The following is an 18,243-nucleotide window of genomic DNA, read 5'->3' as shown; positions in this document are numbered from 1 at the left end:
TGAAAGCATTGAGTCAGCAATTATAACGATGTCAGTCACCTCTGCCAATATCATCATTGTCATCATCATCATCATTGTCTTTGTCGTCGTTGTTGTCATTGTCATCATCTCCATCCTTGTTGTCATCATTCATCATCATCATCATCATCATCATTGTGTTCATCAGTCGTCATAACCATCATCATCACCATCATCATAATCATCATTATCGTCAGCATTTAACGTCATCATTGTCATCATAATCGTCATCGTCATCATTATCATCATTATCATCATCGTCAGCATCATCATTGTTGTCGTCATCATTTAACATCCACCTCGCTTGAAAATCCTGGCCTTCATAGGATTTTCGAGCGAGATCGTTGCCAGTGCCCCTGGACTGGCTCTTGTGCGAGTGGCACATAAAATACACCATTTTGAGCGAGATCGTTGCCAGTGACCCTGGACTGGCTCTTGTGCGGGTGGCACATAAAATGCACCATTTTGAGCGTGGCCGTTGCCAGTACCGCCTGACTGGCCTTCGTGCGGGTGGCACGTAAAAGCACCCACTACACTCTCAGAGTGGTTGGCGTTAGGAAGGGCATCCAGCTGTAGAAACTCTGCCAAATCAGATTGGAGCCTGGTGTTGCCATCCGGTTTCACCAGTCCTCAGTCAAACCGTCCAACCCATGCTAGCATGGAGGGCGGACGTTAAACGATGATGATGATGATGATGATGATGTTCCACACATTGAAATGGATTGGATAGTTAGGGTTAGGGTTTGATGAGCCTTAGAGCTTTGTCAGGTCCCAATATTACCTTTGTTCTGCTGCCTAAAGCAAGATGCCCTTCCAAATGCCAGCCACTCTCCAGTCATCATCATCCTCATCATTTAACGTCTGTTCTCCATGTTGGCATGGTGGGGTTGTCAAGATGGTTTAACTGGAGTTAGTAAAGCCAGGAGCTGCAACACCCTCCATTGTCTGTTTCCGCATGTTTTCTACAGCCAGAGGCCCTTCCGAATGCCAGCCATTTAACAGAGAGTTTAGGGTATCTTGTTACGTGTCCCTGGCATTGACCATGACTACCATTTCACTTAGCTTAGTGTGTCTTCTGAAGCGCAGCAAATCATCAGGACTCTCGATCACTTTTGGTCGTCTCCAGGAGCAAGTTCTGGTTGTCAAGGAGCTACATGGCTAATCACATTTAAGGTATCTTTTATTCTTTTGCTTGTTTCAGTCGTTAGACTGTGGCCATGCTGGGGCAGTGCCTTGAAGTAATTTTGGTTGAATGAATCGATCCCAGTACTTTTTTTTTTTTTGAAGCCTGCTACTTATTATATCAGTCTCTCTTGTGCTGAATTGCTAAGTTACGGTGATGTAAACACACCAACATCGGTTGTCAAACAGTTGTGGACACACACACACACACTCACACACACGGCAGGTTTCTTTCAGTTTCCATCTACCAAATCCATTCACAAGGCTTTGGTTGGCCTGAAGCTATAGTAGAAGACACTTGGGCACCTTGGGCAAGTGTCTTCTACTATAGCCTCGGGCCGACCAAAGCCTTGTGAGTGGATTTGGTAGACGGAAACTGAAAGAAGCCCATCGTATATATATATATGTGTGTGTGTGTGTGTGTGTGTGTCCAAGGTGCAAAGCAGTGGGACTGAAACCGGAACCACATAGTTGGGAAGCAAGCTTCTTATTTCTTTATTGCCCACAAGGGACTAAACATAGAGAGGACAAACAAAGACAGACAAAGGGGTTAAGTCGATTACATCAACCCCCCCCCAGTGCATAACTGGTACTTAAAAGCTTCTTACCACACAACCACACCTGTGCTTATGAATATATATTTAAGAAATGATTCTCTTAACCCTTAGCGTATGACAACCGAATATGCTCAGTTTTGTGTATGTTTCCTTCTGGTACGGGCTCAGTGGTTATAGTGTCAGGTTCACAATCATGAGGCTGTGTGTTGTATTCCTGAGCAAGACACTTTATTTCATGTTGCTCCAGTTCATTCAGCTGTAGAAATGAATTGCGATGTCACTGGTGCCTAGCTGTATTGTCCCCTTTGCCTTTCCCTTGGATAACATCGGTGGCATGCAGAAGGGAGGCTGGTATGCATGGGCGACTGCTGGTCTTCCATAAACTACCTTTTCAATAGTGAGCTACTTCTTGGAATTCTCCATATTTCATAGGACATAGTGTATACATGTTATCTTTACTGGCCAATAGAAAGTGGTTGTGAGACCACATTTGCATGTGACGTTAAGAAGGACATCCTCGGTGTTAGGAAGAGCATCCAGCTGTATAAACCGTGCCAAATCAGACTGAAACTTGGTGTAACTCCCCCAGCTTACCAAACCGTCCAACCTGTGCCAGCATGGAAAATGGATGTTAAATGATGATGATGATGATGAGGATAATGGTGATTTACACCACCACCTCCCAGTTTGTGGGGCAAATTTCTAAATTTAAGACAAGAGCAAAATTTCAAATACAGCCAAGAAAGTAAGATGGCGAAAGTTAATTTGGTAATAGTGATTCCGATGGTGATTTCTAAAGGTTTTTATCCTGGAAACATAATTCTATTAAATGTGGGAACTTTTGAACAGATTAATGCTGAGTAGCTAGAGAACATATAAGGGGCCCTCCTTGTGACATGCAACTGAACTGGCCACCCCGTGATAGAACTGAACTGCAGACCACGCTGTTCAACGTTGGTGGGGAGAGTGGGTTGCATGTGAGCATTGATGCAGATGCACCACCACTCGAGGGAGGACTTCGATGTTTGTGTGAAAGACACAGAATCACAGAATTTGGACTGATGGCTATCAAGACCAGTCGATACTGTTGCCAAATCAATTTGTTGAAGCAACCAAAAGTCCATACTTGCACGACTTCATGGTGCGTGACTCTTGCAGAGATGAGGTGAAGGAATTTCTTGGAGTGACAGTGTTGATGGGGGTTGATGGACAAGCTTGTGTTCACTATATACTGGTCCATAGACAAACTTGAGTTTAAAGAACACATACTCTTTACTCTTTTACTCTTTTACCTGTTTCAGTCTTTTGACTGTGGCCATGCTGGAGCACCGCCTTTAGTCGAGCAAATCGACCCCAGGACTTATTCTTTGGAAGCCTAGTACTTATTCTATTGTTTTCTTTTGCCGAACCGCTAAGTTATGGGGACGTAAACACACCAGCATCGGTTTGTCAAAAAGAGACCGATACAATAAGTCCTAGGCTTACAAAGAATAAGTCCTGGGGGTCGATTTGCTCGACTAAAAGGCGGTGCTCCAGCATGGCCGCAGTCAAATGACTGAAACAAGTAAAAGAGTAAAAGAGTATGCTTCCCCACCAAACTCCCCCAGACACCCAGTTAAGTCTCTTGTTTTACTGAACCCTTTTTTTTTTTACTTCTTTCCAGCACCAATGCCCTTATTTGTGGCCAGCCTTTCACCCCGTGTCCAGTGTCTCTATGAACAAGTGAAGGGGTTCATCTCGGAGCATGTCTTGCCACTGGAACCTGTCTTCCTTCAACATCTTAACTCAGACAAGAGATGGACCCCATTTGAGCCTGTGGAGAAGCTGAAGGTAAGGGGGATCAGGGTTATAGATATGAGGGAGTAAGGGAGAGATGGAGTGAGGAGGAGTGAAATGAGAGAGAGAGAGAGAGAGAGAGAGAGAGAGAGAGAGAGAGAGAGAGAAGAAAAGGAGAGGCAAAGGGAGGAGGAGTGGAGGAGAGAAAGAGTGAATGGAAAGAGAGAGAGGGAGGGGGATGGAAGAAGAGAAAATGAAGGAGAGAGGGAGTGAGAGGTGTAGAGGGAGGGATGGAGAGGGAAAGAAAGTGGGTGACATGAGAGAGAGAGAGAGAAAGGAAGAGAGGGATAGAGGGAGGGATGGAAGGAAGAGAGGAGAGAAAGAGAGTGAGAGGGGGAGGGAGATGAATGAGAGAACAGAAGAGAGGAGGGGAGATAGAGGGAGGGAAGAAGATGTAAAGGAAAGAGTGAGAGAGAGAGAGGGAGAAGAGAGAATGAATGAAAGGGAGAGAAGGGAGGTAGCAAGAGAGAGAGAGAGAGAAGCAGAGAGTCAGCGTGTGGTAACATGATATTTTTATACTGTTATTGAGTGGTGAAGATGCATGGCTCAGTGGTTAGAGCGTCGGGTTCACAATCATGAGGTAATGAGTTCGATTCTTGAACTGGGGCTGCATGTTGTGTTCTTGAGCAAGACACTTTATTTCATATTGCTCCAGTTCACTCAGCTGTAGAAATGAGTTGCGACGTCACAGGTGCCAAGCTGTATCGGCCCCTTTGCCTTTCCCTTGGATAACATTAATGGCATGGAGAGTGTGGACCCGTGTGCATGGGTGACTGCTGGTCTTCCATAAATAACCTTGCCCGGACTTGTGCCTGGGAGGGTGACTTTCTAAGTGCAATCCCATGGTCATTTATGGTCAAAGGGGTTTTTACCCTTTATTATAGAATGACAAAGGAACAGGAATTACAGAACCAGTGGGGGTGGTCTCAGATGGATTGGTATCGACTATGGAGTCTATAGAGCTGGAATACGAGGCCCACTGCTCCCTCTACCATCTGGGATAGTGGAAAGCTACAAGAGGTTATCCTCCAATACTCATGTGTTGTCCCCTCTTTCTACCTTATCTACTCTGTTCATAATGGCCCCTGTTCCTCGGAACTCATTGTCATTCTATTTCTTCCATTCAATGCCCCTCATCTCTTCACCCTACTTCACCTTAAAGGTCCCACCCAATCCTTCCTCAATCCTACCATGCCAATCGCCTATAATTTTCTCCTCATCTTTATTGTTCCTGTATTTGTCCTCACTGACTTTTAAATGTTCCAAGGTAGACATTAACTTACCTGACCACCCTCAATGGGTTATGAGGGTCACCAACACTGCCCCTCCATCATTAACACTTTAACCCACCCACTCATTCACCATAAATAAATCTCCACTTACATGTTAATTAGTTCGCAAGAAACGAACGAATGCCTCTGATTCTCATATTTCTCTCTGTGTTTATAGGTGAAGGCCAAACAGGAGGGTCTGTGGAATCTATTTCTGCCCCTAAATATCGATGTTGGAGCCCAGTATGCGGCTGGACTGACCAATGTAGAATATACATTCCTCTGTGAATTGATGGGGACAACACAGCTGGCCTCTGAGGTAAGGTTTATGTGTGTCAGTGTCTTTGCACGCGTGTACATGTGTGTGTGTGTGTGTATGTGTGTGTGCATAGATGGTGTGTATGTGGGTGTGTGTACTTATTCTATCGGTCTCTTTTGCTGAACCGCTAACTTACGGGGACTTAAACACACCAGCATTGGTTGTCAAGCGATGTTGGGGGGGGGGGGGGACAAACACAGACACACAAACATATACACACACATACATATATATACATATATATATATATATATATATATACGACGGGCTTCTTTCAGTTTCCGTCTACCAAATCCACTCACAAGGCTTTGGTTGGCCCGAGGCTATAGTAGAAGACACTTGCCCAAGGTGCCACGCAGTGGGACTGAACCCAGAACCATGTGGTTCGTAAGCAAGCTACTTACCACACTGCCCTGCTTTAATTCTCTACCTTGCTCTTAAATTGTTGACCCTTATAATCTGTCTCCCACCAGGTGTTTAATTGTTCGGCTCCTGACACAGGAAACATGGAGGTGTTGGTGAAATATGGGACTGAGGACCAGAAGAAGAAATGGTTAACTCCTTTACTTGATGGAGCAATTAGATCCTGCTTTGCTATGACCGAACCCCAGGTAAGTGATTTGGTCCACCCTTTCATGTGGCTGCTGCTGTTGTTGTTGTTGTTGTTTAACCCCGGGTCAGTCCTGATCCAGCAGACCAATGATCAAAGATGTTCCAGCTGTGACTATCCTGTCTTTTATTCAGGCATAGTATATCTAGGACTACATTATCTAATGTGTCCTTTATTGCTGTTGTATCTGTTTAGCCCCAGGTCAGTCCTGATCCAGCAGATCTATGATCAGTGATGTTCCAGCTGTGACCATCCTGTCTTTTATTCAGACATAGTGTATCTAGGGCTACTTTATCTAATGTGTCCTTCTTTATTGTTGTTTAGCCCCAGGTCAATCTTGACCCTGACAGACCTATGATCACAGATGTTCCTTCTGTGACCATCCTGCCTTTTATTCAGACATAGTGTATCTAGGACTACATTACCTAATGTGTCCTTTGTTGTCGTTTAGCCCCAGGCCAGTTCTGATCCAGCAGACCTATGATCAAAGATGTTCCAGCTGTGACCATCCTGTCTTTTATTCAGGCATAGTGCATCTTGGACTACATTATCTAATGTGTCCTTCCTTGTTATTGCTGTTGTTGTTTAAACCCCAGGCGAGTCCAGTTTGAATCAGATCACACCTACGAATACAGAAATAAAGTACAGCATACAGGTAAACATGCAAAGAAGATGTAAAATTAGGAAAAAAAACAATAAAATTTGTCCAAAGCAGTGATCAAGATTTGAGTGACCATCCTGTGTTTTAACCTTAAATTTATGATAAAAATGATGAGAGATAAATCTCCTCCTGGATAAGGCATCAGTCTATCACATGTTAACACTCTCCCAGATGTTTTGGTACCTAATCTCTCCCTTGCCACAGCTAGGTGTGAACTGAGGTAATGTAGAATATAGTGTTGTGCCACAGGAACACTGGTGAGAGATAAATCTCTCCCTGGATAAGATGCCAGTCTATCACAAATTAACACTCTCCCAGATGTTTTGGAACCTACTCTCTCCCTTGCCACAGCTAGGTGTGAACTGAGGTAATGTAGAATATAGTGTTGTGCCACAGGAACACTGCTGAGAGATAAATCTCTCCCTGGATAAGATGCCAGTCTATCACAAATTAACACTCTCCCAGATGTTTTGGTACCTAATCTCTCCCTTGCCACAGCTAGGTGTGAACTGAGGTAATGTAGAATATAGTGTTGTGCCACAGGAACACTGGTGAGAGATAAATTTCTCCCTGGATAAGATGCCAGTCTATCACAAATTAACACTCTCCCAGATGATCTGAAACCTATTCTCTCTGTCAACGTCATGTACAAGAATATAGTGTTGTGTCACTGATGCATTGAGATGAGAGTAAAGCCTTCCCCTGGATAAGACACCAATCTATCACTGAGATAATGTAGATTATAGTGACTTGGCAACGCCAGAATGTTGATTGAATTTGAAGTCTCCTCATCTCCCAAGGACGAGTGTTCAATGAATTATCGAAATACACAGCCGTCAGTTTTAGAAGATCAAATCGCAATAATTTATAGATTATTGATTTCCGAGGGATTGTGACTGTCATTTCATCTTGCGCCTCACATCTCCGCTACCCCCCCCCCCTTCTCTGCTGTCTTCACCTCTGCTGCCTCCATATTTGCCTTCGCTGCTGCTGCCTCCACCATTGCTGCCTCCACCATCGCTGCCTCCACCATCGCTGCCTCCACCATCGCTGCCTCCACCATCGCTGCCTCCACCATCGCTGCCTCCACCATCGCTGCCTCCACCATCGCTGCCTCCACCATCGCTGCCTCCACCATCGCTGCCTCCACCATTGCTGCCTCCACCATTGCTGCCACTGCCGCCTCCGTCGCACCCTCTGTCATCGCTGTCGTTTTGGCACTCCGTCGTTTGCAATGACAAGCGTTCCAGTTGATCCGATCAACAGAACAGCCTACTCGTGGAAATTAACATGCAAGTGGCTGAATTCTCCACAGACATGCATAGCCTTAGTGTAAATTCTCAGGGAGATTCACCATGACACAGAGTATGACAAGGCTGGCTCCTTTTGAATCACAGGTAACAACTCATCTTGACCGGCTGAGTGGACTGGAGCAACGGGAAATAAAGTGTCTTGCTCAAGGACTCAATGCATTACTAGGATCATTAACCGAATACCCTAACCACTTACCTGTGCACCTTCACCACCACTGTGACACCGCCAGCAACACCACCACTGCTATCACCACCACCACCACCACCACCACCACCACCACCACCACCACCATCAATACACTATGACCACCAATAGCACCACCATCACCACCACACTACCATCACACCATCAAAAACCATCACCACCTCTACTATCATTACACCATCACCACCATCGACACCATCACCACCATCGACACCGTCACCACCATCGACACCATCACCACCACAGTTATATAAACCGACACCTTTTTCTTCTAACATTAACTGACCGAAAGCGTCCTCTATGCTGTATTTATCTGTCCAGGTGGCGTCGTCGGATGCAACGAACATTGAGTCCTCGATTGTACGAGATGGTGACCATTTTGTCATCAATGGACACAAGTGGTGGACATCAGGTAAGTGTTGGGCCTTTAACTCTTGCCCTGTTACCTAGCTTTAATCTTTCACTTGCAAATCTTAACCCCAGTTTTAACACGTCTCTCCCACCTCAACTAACCCCTTAATCTTGACCCTGCACACCCAAACTTAAACCTTAAACTCTCCTTTTAGCCCCAAACTCTCCCTTAGCTTTGAACCCTGATTTTGAACTTTAAACCCCGTTTCTTAAAACCTGAGTGCCAAAACCGACTCTAATATACCCCCCCTATCTCGACTGACCCCTTAATCTTGATCCTGCATGCCCAAACTTAAGCCTTAAACTCTCCTATTACCCAAGACTTTAACCCTAATCCCTAAAAACCACCCTTAAACTCCAACACTAAACCTTAAAACCCAACATTAAGTTGAAAACCCTAACCAATGCTTAACAACAACAACCCCTAACAACCACTGGCCCCTAACAACTGCTAGCCCCTTACAGCTGCTGACCCATAAGAATGCGAACCCCTAATAACCACTGACCCTTAACAACTGCTGATCCGTAACAATTGCTGACCTCTGACAAATGCTGACTCCTAAGAGCCACTGATCCCTAACATCTATTGATCCCTAGCAATCACTGACCCCCAAATAATAACCGACTCCCAACACCTTTGAACCCTCTAATTTTTTGTGTGTCTTTTTAAAGGAGCCATGGATCCTCGCTGCCGTATTTGCATTTTCATGGGCAAGACAAACCCCAAAGGTCCCAAACATGCCCAACAGAGTATGATCCTGGTTCCTATGGATACAGAAGGGGTCAACATACTCCGGCCTTTGTCAGTGTTTGGCTATGACGATGCCCCAGGTATGTCCACTTTGGTTTTCTCTGACCACACACACACAGACTCACATAAGCACTATCATACAAACACACACACACACACTTTGTTGTTGTTGTTGGCACTCCGTCGCTTACGACGTCGAGGGTTCCAGTTGATCCGATCAACGGAACAGCCTGCTTGTGAAATTAACGTGCAAGTGGCTGAGCACTCCACAGATACGTGTACCCTTAACGTAGTTCTCGGGGGGATATTCAGCGTGACTCAGAGTGTGACAGGGCTGACCCCTTTGAATTACAGGCACAACAGAAACAGGAAGAAAGAGAGAGAGAGAAAGTTGTGGTGAAAGAGTACAGCAGGGTTCGCCACCACCATCCCCCTGCCGGAGCCTCGTGGAGCTTTTAGGTGTTTTTCGCTCAATAAACACTCACAACGCCCGGTCTGGGAATCGAAACCGCGATCCTATGACCGCGAGTCCGCTGCCCTAACCACTAGGCCATTGCGCCTCCACACACACACACACACATGCAAGCACACATATCACTGATTACACTCATCACAGGCACACAAACACACACACACCACAAAAAAAACACATGCACACATAACACGTATAAGATACACATACACACAACACACACACATACCTACATACATACACATATAAAATACAGTGTACATTTAATGCACATTAGAGATGCCCATAAAAGGACATCGAACCCACTAGAAAGAGCAGCCAAAGCTCTACACCACAAAATTAGGGATAATTTTGAAAAGGAATGAAAAATAAAAAACATTTACCATCTATATTCCGAACCAGGTTTCAAGTTATTTTAGCAAAACAAGTTATTTTGCGAGGCCAACTGTCATCAGCAGAATAGCCTAGACCGACATGCATGCACGAGGCACTCCCTAGAGAACATGACTTGTGCATATATGTCTAATTTTTCAAAAATTACCACACATGCACGGAATACCTTATTGGCAGCAAATACAAAAAAAAAAAAAATGCCGATATTTCAGAAATTAGTCAAAAAACATTTTATATTTAATAAGTCTAAGGGTAGCAAAAAATTAAGAAATTTAATTACTACCAGTGGTGTAGCAAGAAATAAATTAGCCAACAGACTATATATTCATCATCATCATCATCATCATCGTTTAAGTCCGCTTTCCATGCTAGCATGAGTTGGACGATTTGACTGAGGACTGGTGAAACCAGATGGCTACACCAGGCTCCAATCTGATTTGGCAGAGTTTCTACAGCTGGATGCCCTTCCTAACGCCAACAAATCAGAGAGTGTAGTGGGTACTTTTACGTGTCACCCGCACGGAGGCCAGTCAAGCGGTACTGGCAACAGCCACGCTCAAAATGGTGCATCCCATGTGCCACCCGCACAAGAGCCAGTCCAGGGGCACCGGTAACGATCCCACTCGAAAATCCTACGACGGCCCCACACAAGAGCCATTTCAGGGGCACTGGCAACGATCTTGCTTGAAAATCCTACGATGGCCCCGCACAAGAGCCAGTCCAGGGGCACCGGCAACGATCTCGCTCGAAAATCCCACGATGGCCAGCCAGGCGGCACTGGCAACGGCCACGCTCAAAATGGTGCATCTTGTGTGCCACCCGCACAAGAGCCAGCCCAGGGGCACTGGCAACGATCTCGCTCGAAAATCTTACGACGGCCCCGCACAAGAGCCAGTCCAGGGGCACCGGTGTTGTGACTGTGCTTGCTAGAGATAACTCCTAAAAATCCTTCAAATGATGTCCTACAGTGTTAAAAAAGTGTTTATTAGCTAATGAGGGATTTTCCAGTGGCTTGTAACGAAGATTGAACTGATCATATCATCATTATTTAATGTCCATCTTCCATATACAGGGTGTCTGTAAAATTATTACTATACAGTTAGGCTGAAAATAACTCTATTGAAGTGGGCATACTGAAAACAACTCTATGAAATTTGCTGTGGTAGATCAGAAATTGGTACCAAATGAACATCCCACGTAAAATACTTACAAAACTCAATATGAGACCTTACATTCCGTGCCTGATTCACGGACTTCTTGAGGATGACCCTGATCACAGGTCTCAATTTTGTGAACAGTTTGTAAGTCAAGGAAGCCAAAAAGTATTGAAGATCTTCGGCAGTTCATTATTGATGCCTTTGCAAACCTTGATCCAGACTTGTGAACCAAAGTTTGTCACAGTGTGCTTTGATGTTGCCGAGAATGCATTGAAGCTAATGGCTTACAATTTGAACATTTATCATACGTGTAGTAAATGAAATGGGTTGTCTATATTGTTACAATATTTTCTGATGTAATAACTATATTTTCTGAAAGTCTTTTTAGTCTAACCAAGATATTTCTTTATTACAAATAACTGTATTGTAACTTTGCAAATACCCTATATATCAAGGCTGGATGAACCAGGGACTGTACCAAGTTTCAATGTCATGGTTTTTACGGCTGTTATTAACAACAGTAGGTAGTGGGTAGCGATTTTCTTCACTACTTCAGGGAGTGACGACCCTGCTTGACACGAGTCCCGGGCTCAGCTGGCTCCGGCTGACAGCACCCAGTACGGGCCCCTATCCAGGGTTACGGAAAGGAGACAACCTTCAAAGAAATCCGGAGTGGAGCCCCGTAGGCAGTTTAAGTGTTCGACTCGACACTCTTCCGGCAGCTCCTGCAACCAAGCTGGGGCCAAACGTAATGCTCTGCACTCCTTTGGATTACGTCAGCAAGGTCGAGAGAGGAATCCTGACGATTGGGCTACCCGGGATTTTCTTAGATCTAGCCCAGGCCTGCGCAAAACTCGAGAGGACACCATGCTGATGCACAACCTCATTGTCTCCCGAGACAAAAGGATGCCAACAACAACAATTAGCAACCAATTAGGATAGACTCCCTCCTTCTGTCACTGAATGTTGCAATTTGAATAGTAGATGGGATGGTCATGATTGGAACGTTGTTGATCTTTAGTCTGTCAGATCAAGACTGACCTTGTGGTTGTCATGGCTAGACAACCTAGGGGTTCCTCAAGGCTGTTAATGTACCCTGGCTTGTTAATGTACCCTGGCCTGTTAATGTACCCTTGGTCTGTTAATGTACCCCAGGGCTATTGATGTACCCCAGGGTTGTCAATGTACCATAGGGCTGTTAATGTACCTCAGGCTTGTTAGTGTACCCCAGGTCTGTTGATGTACCCTAGGGCTGTTCATGTATCGCAGAGCTGTTAACATACTCCAGAGTTGTAAATGTACCCCGGGGCTGTTAATGTACCTTTGGCCTGTTAGTGTACCTCAGGGTTGCTAATTTACCCCTAGGTTGTCTAGCCATGACATCAACAACTGATCTGTTTGTCATGTCATGGTTTCCCTAATTTCTTTCCCTCTCTTTCAGTGGGACATGGTGAACTGGTTTTTCAGGACGTGAGGGTTCCCGTGGAAAACCTCCTTCTCGGTGAGGGCCGAGGTTTTGAAATTGCACAAGGGCGATTGGGACCTGGTCGAATTCATCATTGCATGCGTCTCATTGGAATGGCAGAGAGGGCTCTGTCCCTAATGATAACCAGGGTAAGTTTTTTTAGGCAGCTTTGCATGTCTTTACTCTTTTTGTGGTAGGAATCTTGATTCACAACCCCATGATTCTAGGTTCAGTCCCACTGCATGGCACCTTGGGTAAGTGTCTGCTACTATAGCCTCAGGTCAACCAAATCATTGTGAGTGGATATGCTAGACGGAAATTGAAAGAAGCCTGTTGTATATATATGTGTGTGTGTGCTAAGAAGCTTGCTTCCCAACCCCGTGATTCCAGGTGCAGTCCCATTGTATGGCACCTTGGGCAAGTGTCTATTATTGCCCCAGGCCAACCAAAGTCTTTTGAGTGGATTTAGTTGATGGAAACTGAAGACACTTACCTAAGGTGCCATGCAGTGGGACTGAACCCAGAACCATGTGGTTTGTAAGCAAGCTACTTACCACACACACACATATTCTTTTATTCTTTTGTCATTTTGAGTATGGCCATGCTGGAGCACCACCTTTTAGTCAAATGAATCAACCCTAGGACTTATTCTTTGTAAGCCTAGTTCTTATTCTGTTGGTCTCTTTTCACCGAACTGCTAAGTTACAGGGATAGAAACACACCAACATTGGTTTTGAAGCGATGGTGGGGGGACAAACAGACACACACACACACACACACACACATATATATAATAAGGTTTTTTCAGTTTCCGTCTTCCAAATCCACTCACAAGGCTTTGGTCGGCCCAAGGCTATAGTAGAACATACTTAACCAGGGTGCCATGCAGTGGTATATGTATATATTTCTATATATTTACTACACAAGCATGTATGTATATGTATGTATGTGTTTATATTTGTATATATCTATTGAAATATATCTGTCTTATTAATCTGTCTGTGTGTCTTTTGTGCAGTCTTCTAACAGAGTTGCATTTGGCAAACTCCTCTCAGAGCAAGGGTTGGTCCAAGCAGCCATTGCTGAGAGTCGTATTGACATTGACCAGGCTCGCCTATTGGTGTTGAAGGCTGCCCACATGATGGACACAGTCGGAAACAAGGTAAGTTCTCTCTTATGTAACTTTTTCACTGTTAATGTACCTATTCCAGGGCTATCAATCTACCCCAGTGTTGTCAATGTACCCCAGTGATATTTATTCATTAGAATTTGCATATAGTTGGCAAACAAAAATTGCTTTAACTTTGAAAAGCAAGTTTCATATTACTGGCATTAACTCTTTCATACAACTATTTATTTTGAGATGCTCTGTGTTTCTTTCAACTAATTTTAAATATAAAAAAGAATTTAGTAAAATAACTTAGTTATCATTAAGCTACTGTTTGGAACATAAATTGTGACTAAGGTTTGGTGGAAGATTTTAATTCAAAACTTATGAAAACAAGACATTTGTACTCAGAGCCAGAGGTGGTTTCAACCAGGTTGGCATCAAAAGGGTTAAGAATTGTTTCTCTATTATATATTTTAACCCTTTTGTTACCATATTTCTGTTGAGATGCTTTGTGTTTCTTTCAGTTAATTTTAAATATAACAAAGAATTTAGTAAAATAACTTAGTTATCATTAAGCTAGTATTAGGAACATAAATTGTGACTAATGTTTGGGGGAAGATTTTAATTCAAAACTTATGAAAACAAGACATTTGTACTACTGAGCCAGAGGTGGTTTCAGCTGGGTTGGTATCAAAAGGGTTAAAACCAAAATCTGGATGTGGTAAGAAATTTTATCAAGTTATTTGTATTTCACACAAACTCTAGACATTATAGAAAAAATCTAATTGTAGATTTGAAGTCAGCATACTGAAATTAGCTAGGAACACCTATTTGGTCTTCTGTGACAAAATCTTTGTTCCTTATTGTACTCTTGATGGGTAATATATATATCATCATCATCATCGTTTAACGTCTGCTTTCCATGCTAGCATGGGTTGGACGATTTGACTGAGGACTGGTGAAACCGAATGGCAACACCAGGCTCCAATCTATATATATATATATGTATATATATATATATATATATATATATATATATATATATATATATATATATATATTATTTTGTTTAAAAGAGTTCCAACACTGTCTGTTTTTTATGTTTTATTTATATTCCTGCAAAACCAATGTGGGATATAGAATATGGAATATACAATATATAATATAATATACAATATATAATATAAAATAAAAATGGATGGTACAATGAAATAAAGTATTGAATGTCTTATTGAATATATGGAATATGTCTTATTGAATAGATGAAATATTGAGTGTTCAATATAAAGGATTGAATATATAAAGGCGAATACGTATTTTCTATACCTTATGGTATTTCATCATGGCTGGTATGACAGACTTTAACATATATATATATATATATATATATATATATATATATATATATATATACATATATATATATATTAATTTATGTATATATTAATATTATCTCGGTTGAAAAAACTTTGATAATGCAAATATGTTAATAGTTACCATGGGTAGCAAAAATCACACAAAAACTAGGATATCACACCCGTTTTATAGGTAGAAATACCAAGTTAAAGTATTTTGAGTAGATATGAAGAATAATAATAAATGGAGCAAAACGCATATAAAAAATAAGTTCCTTTATAGGAACTTATTGTTTATATGCGTTTTGCTCCATTTATTATTATTCTTCATATATATATATATATATAGATATATATATATATATATATATATATAAAATATACAGATATAGGGCAGGGAATCGTCAATTAGTAATAAAATTAATAATTAACAATTTTGCCAAGTAGTTTAGTATGAAAAAACGAACTACTTGGCAAAATTGTTAATTATTAATTTTATTACTAATTGACGATTCCCTGCCCTATATCTGTATAAATATATATATATATGTATATATATATATATATATATATATATATATATATATTTATTTATTTGTATTTAATCTTTTATTCTCCAGGCTGCAGCAGGTGAGATAGCTATGATAAAGGTGGTTGCCCCCAACATGGCTGCCAGGGTAATCGACAGAGCAATACAGGTAAGTGGTGTTCAGGTACTGGATGGTGAATGTATATTTGGGGTCATGGCAGGACATGTAATAATGGAAATGCTTACAAGGGAGATCCATATAATGATGGTATCTAGTAATACAGGCACACACACACACACACACATATGTATACATACATATGTATACATACATATGTATACATACATATGTATACATACATACATACATACATACATACATACATCATCATCGTCGTCGTTTAACGTCCACTTTCCATGCTAGCATGGGTTGGACGATTTGACTGAGGACTGGTGAAACCAGATGGCTACACCAGGCTCCAATCTGATTTGGCAGAGTTTCTACAGCTGGATGCCCTTCCTAACGCCAACCACTCAGAGAGTGTAGTGGGTGCTTTTACGTGTCACCCGCACGAAGGCCAGTCAGGCGGTACTGGCAACGACCACGCTCAAAATGGTGAATTTTATGTGCCACCCGCACAAGAGCCAGTCCACATACATACATACATACATACATACATACATACATACATACAGACAGACAGACAGACAGACAGACAGACAGACAGAGAGAAGTGTGTGCATATAATAGAATTACATAGATTTATTTATATATTAGTCATATAAATATTTGCATATAAGAAAGTTATATAGATATGTATATACTATGGGGGGGGGGGGCTGAAAAGTTCCTGGCCTTAAAGGTATTGAGAAAAGGCTTATTTGGAGGCCCTACCTTCCGAGTTCTTTTACAGGGCATAGACAAAATGAAGGGTTGCTGCAGTACATGTGTAAATCTGAGAGGGGAATATGTTGAATAAAATCATATTTAACTGATCCTCCACTATTTTCTTTTACCCAAAGCCAGGAACTTTCCAGCATACCCTCGTATAGCAATTATATAAATGTGTGTATTTTAATAGTTATATAGCTGAGTGCGATGATAACTTAACTGGCTGAAAATTCGAGGATACTGTCACCGATATTCTTGTTTAAGAATAAACTCTATATGTGTGTGTGTGTGTGTGTGTGTGTGAATGAGAACCCAGGTTTGAAATTTCCCCAAGACACCTGATGAAGGCTGGAGGGTATATCAGCCGAAACGTTGTGTTAACAACAAACAAGATGAGGACAAATATCCATCAATTGTAAATAATGTACATAATTCCTCATATCTTAAATATAGAACTGAACTGTGTTGGTGTCTTTATGTCCCTGTAACTTAGCGTTTCAGCAAAAGAGACTGACAGTAAGTACTAGGTTTAAAAAAAATATAAGTCCTGGGGTCAATTTTTCATCTCCAGCATGGCCACAGTCAAATGACTAAAACAAGTAAAAGACTGTGGTTAGGGTGTGATTGAGGGAAGCTTTGGCTGCTATTTCTAGCATGGGAAATGTCTATTTGTTTCTGTTGTTTTTGTGCCCTGACTAATTCTTTGTTTTTCATTGTCTTTAGATCCATGGTGGTGCAGGACTCAATTCTGACTTACCTCTCGCTTCCATGTATGCCTGGGCAAGAATCCTCCGTCTCGCTGATGGACCAGATGAAGTTCACTTGCAGACCGTTGCTAAACTTGAACGCAAGAAATATCGGTGATTGGAACCGGTGACTGCCATCTCTGTAACAACGGGAAAACTTGCATAGCACTTATCAATGTGCGTGTGTATATATATCTATGTGTGTGAAAATGTATGAATACAACTGTGTGTGTATATATATATACATATATATTATATATATTCATTATGTCTCTCTATATATATATATGTATATATATGGGAGAATATACAAATAATAACAACAGACGAGGACAGGTGGTGTAAATAACAAAAGTATATATTAGTATGACGCTCGGGAATACGGAAAGTCTTTGACGTTTCGAGCTACGCTCTTCAACAGAAAGAATACGGAGACAAGGAGAAAAACACGGAGGAAAAAAAATTGAATAGTGTTCAGTCAACGGTCAATCATATATATACATACAATATCATTTGGATAATAACTGCATAATGTGCATATCAAAGTTTCTGTATGGTGCTATCAAAGCATATTATTATGTAAAATATTAGATAAATAAATATGAGTCAGCAATAATCATGTACCTGCATGTCATCAGGTAGTAGTATGATATGAAAAAGTCAGCAACTAACAGCTGTTACCAATGCAAAGAAACAATTGTTAGGATTTGTGAATAAAGCTTGTTCATTCCCTCTTCTTTTATCAATTTTTGTATAATATAAAGGTGTATATATATGATATGTATAAATACATATATGTGTATGTATATATAGTATATAAATACTTATGCGTATGTATGTATGTATATATATATATATATATATATATATATAGAAATTTAAGGAATGGAGAAAACGCATGTTATAATTGCATACTTTATTCCTACATATGTTTCAAAGGATTACAACTTGTGTGATCCATAGGGATCTGTGATATTAAAATTGTACAG

The 18,243-nt window shown here is 41.7% G+C and overlaps 1 protein-coding gene across 3 annotated transcripts in view; it reads left to right on the top strand.

Annotated features, from left to right (window-relative positions):
- LOC106867258 (acyl-CoA dehydrogenase family member 10) overlaps positions 1 to 17,986 on the top strand; it is a 74,489-nt gene extending 56,503 nt beyond the window's left edge. For all 3 annotated transcript variants that reach the window (XM_089346201.1, XM_089346200.1, XM_089346199.1), the window contains 9 exons: positions 3,421 to 3,587; positions 5,043 to 5,183; positions 5,657 to 5,794; positions 8,294 to 8,384; positions 9,056 to 9,214; positions 12,598 to 12,770; positions 13,640 to 13,783; positions 15,708 to 15,785; positions 17,232 to 17,986. In XM_089346201.1, coding sequence (XP_089202327.1) covers positions 3,421 to 3,587; positions 5,043 to 5,183; positions 5,657 to 5,794; positions 8,294 to 8,384; positions 9,056 to 9,214; positions 12,598 to 12,770; positions 13,640 to 13,783; positions 15,708 to 15,785; positions 17,232 to 17,372 — 1,232 coding nt within the window. In that variant the 3' untranslated portion in view covers positions 17,373 to 17,986. The remainder of the gene's footprint in view (positions 1 to 3,420; positions 3,588 to 5,042; positions 5,184 to 5,656; positions 5,795 to 8,293; positions 8,385 to 9,055; positions 9,215 to 12,597; positions 12,771 to 13,639; positions 13,784 to 15,707; positions 15,786 to 17,231) is intronic.
- The last annotated feature ends 257 nt before the right edge of the window (positions 17,987 to 18,243 follow it).

The sequence above is a fragment of the Octopus bimaculoides genome, chromosome 30, assembly GCF_046866305.1.
Source record: "Octopus bimaculoides isolate indiv1 chromosome 30, ASM4686630v1, whole genome shotgun sequence".
NCBI lineage: Eukaryota > Metazoa > Mollusca > Cephalopoda > Octopoda > Octopodidae > Octopus > Octopus bimaculoides.
Note: the sequence above shows the minus strand (reverse complement) of the source record. Positions and strands in the feature narration are given on the sequence as shown.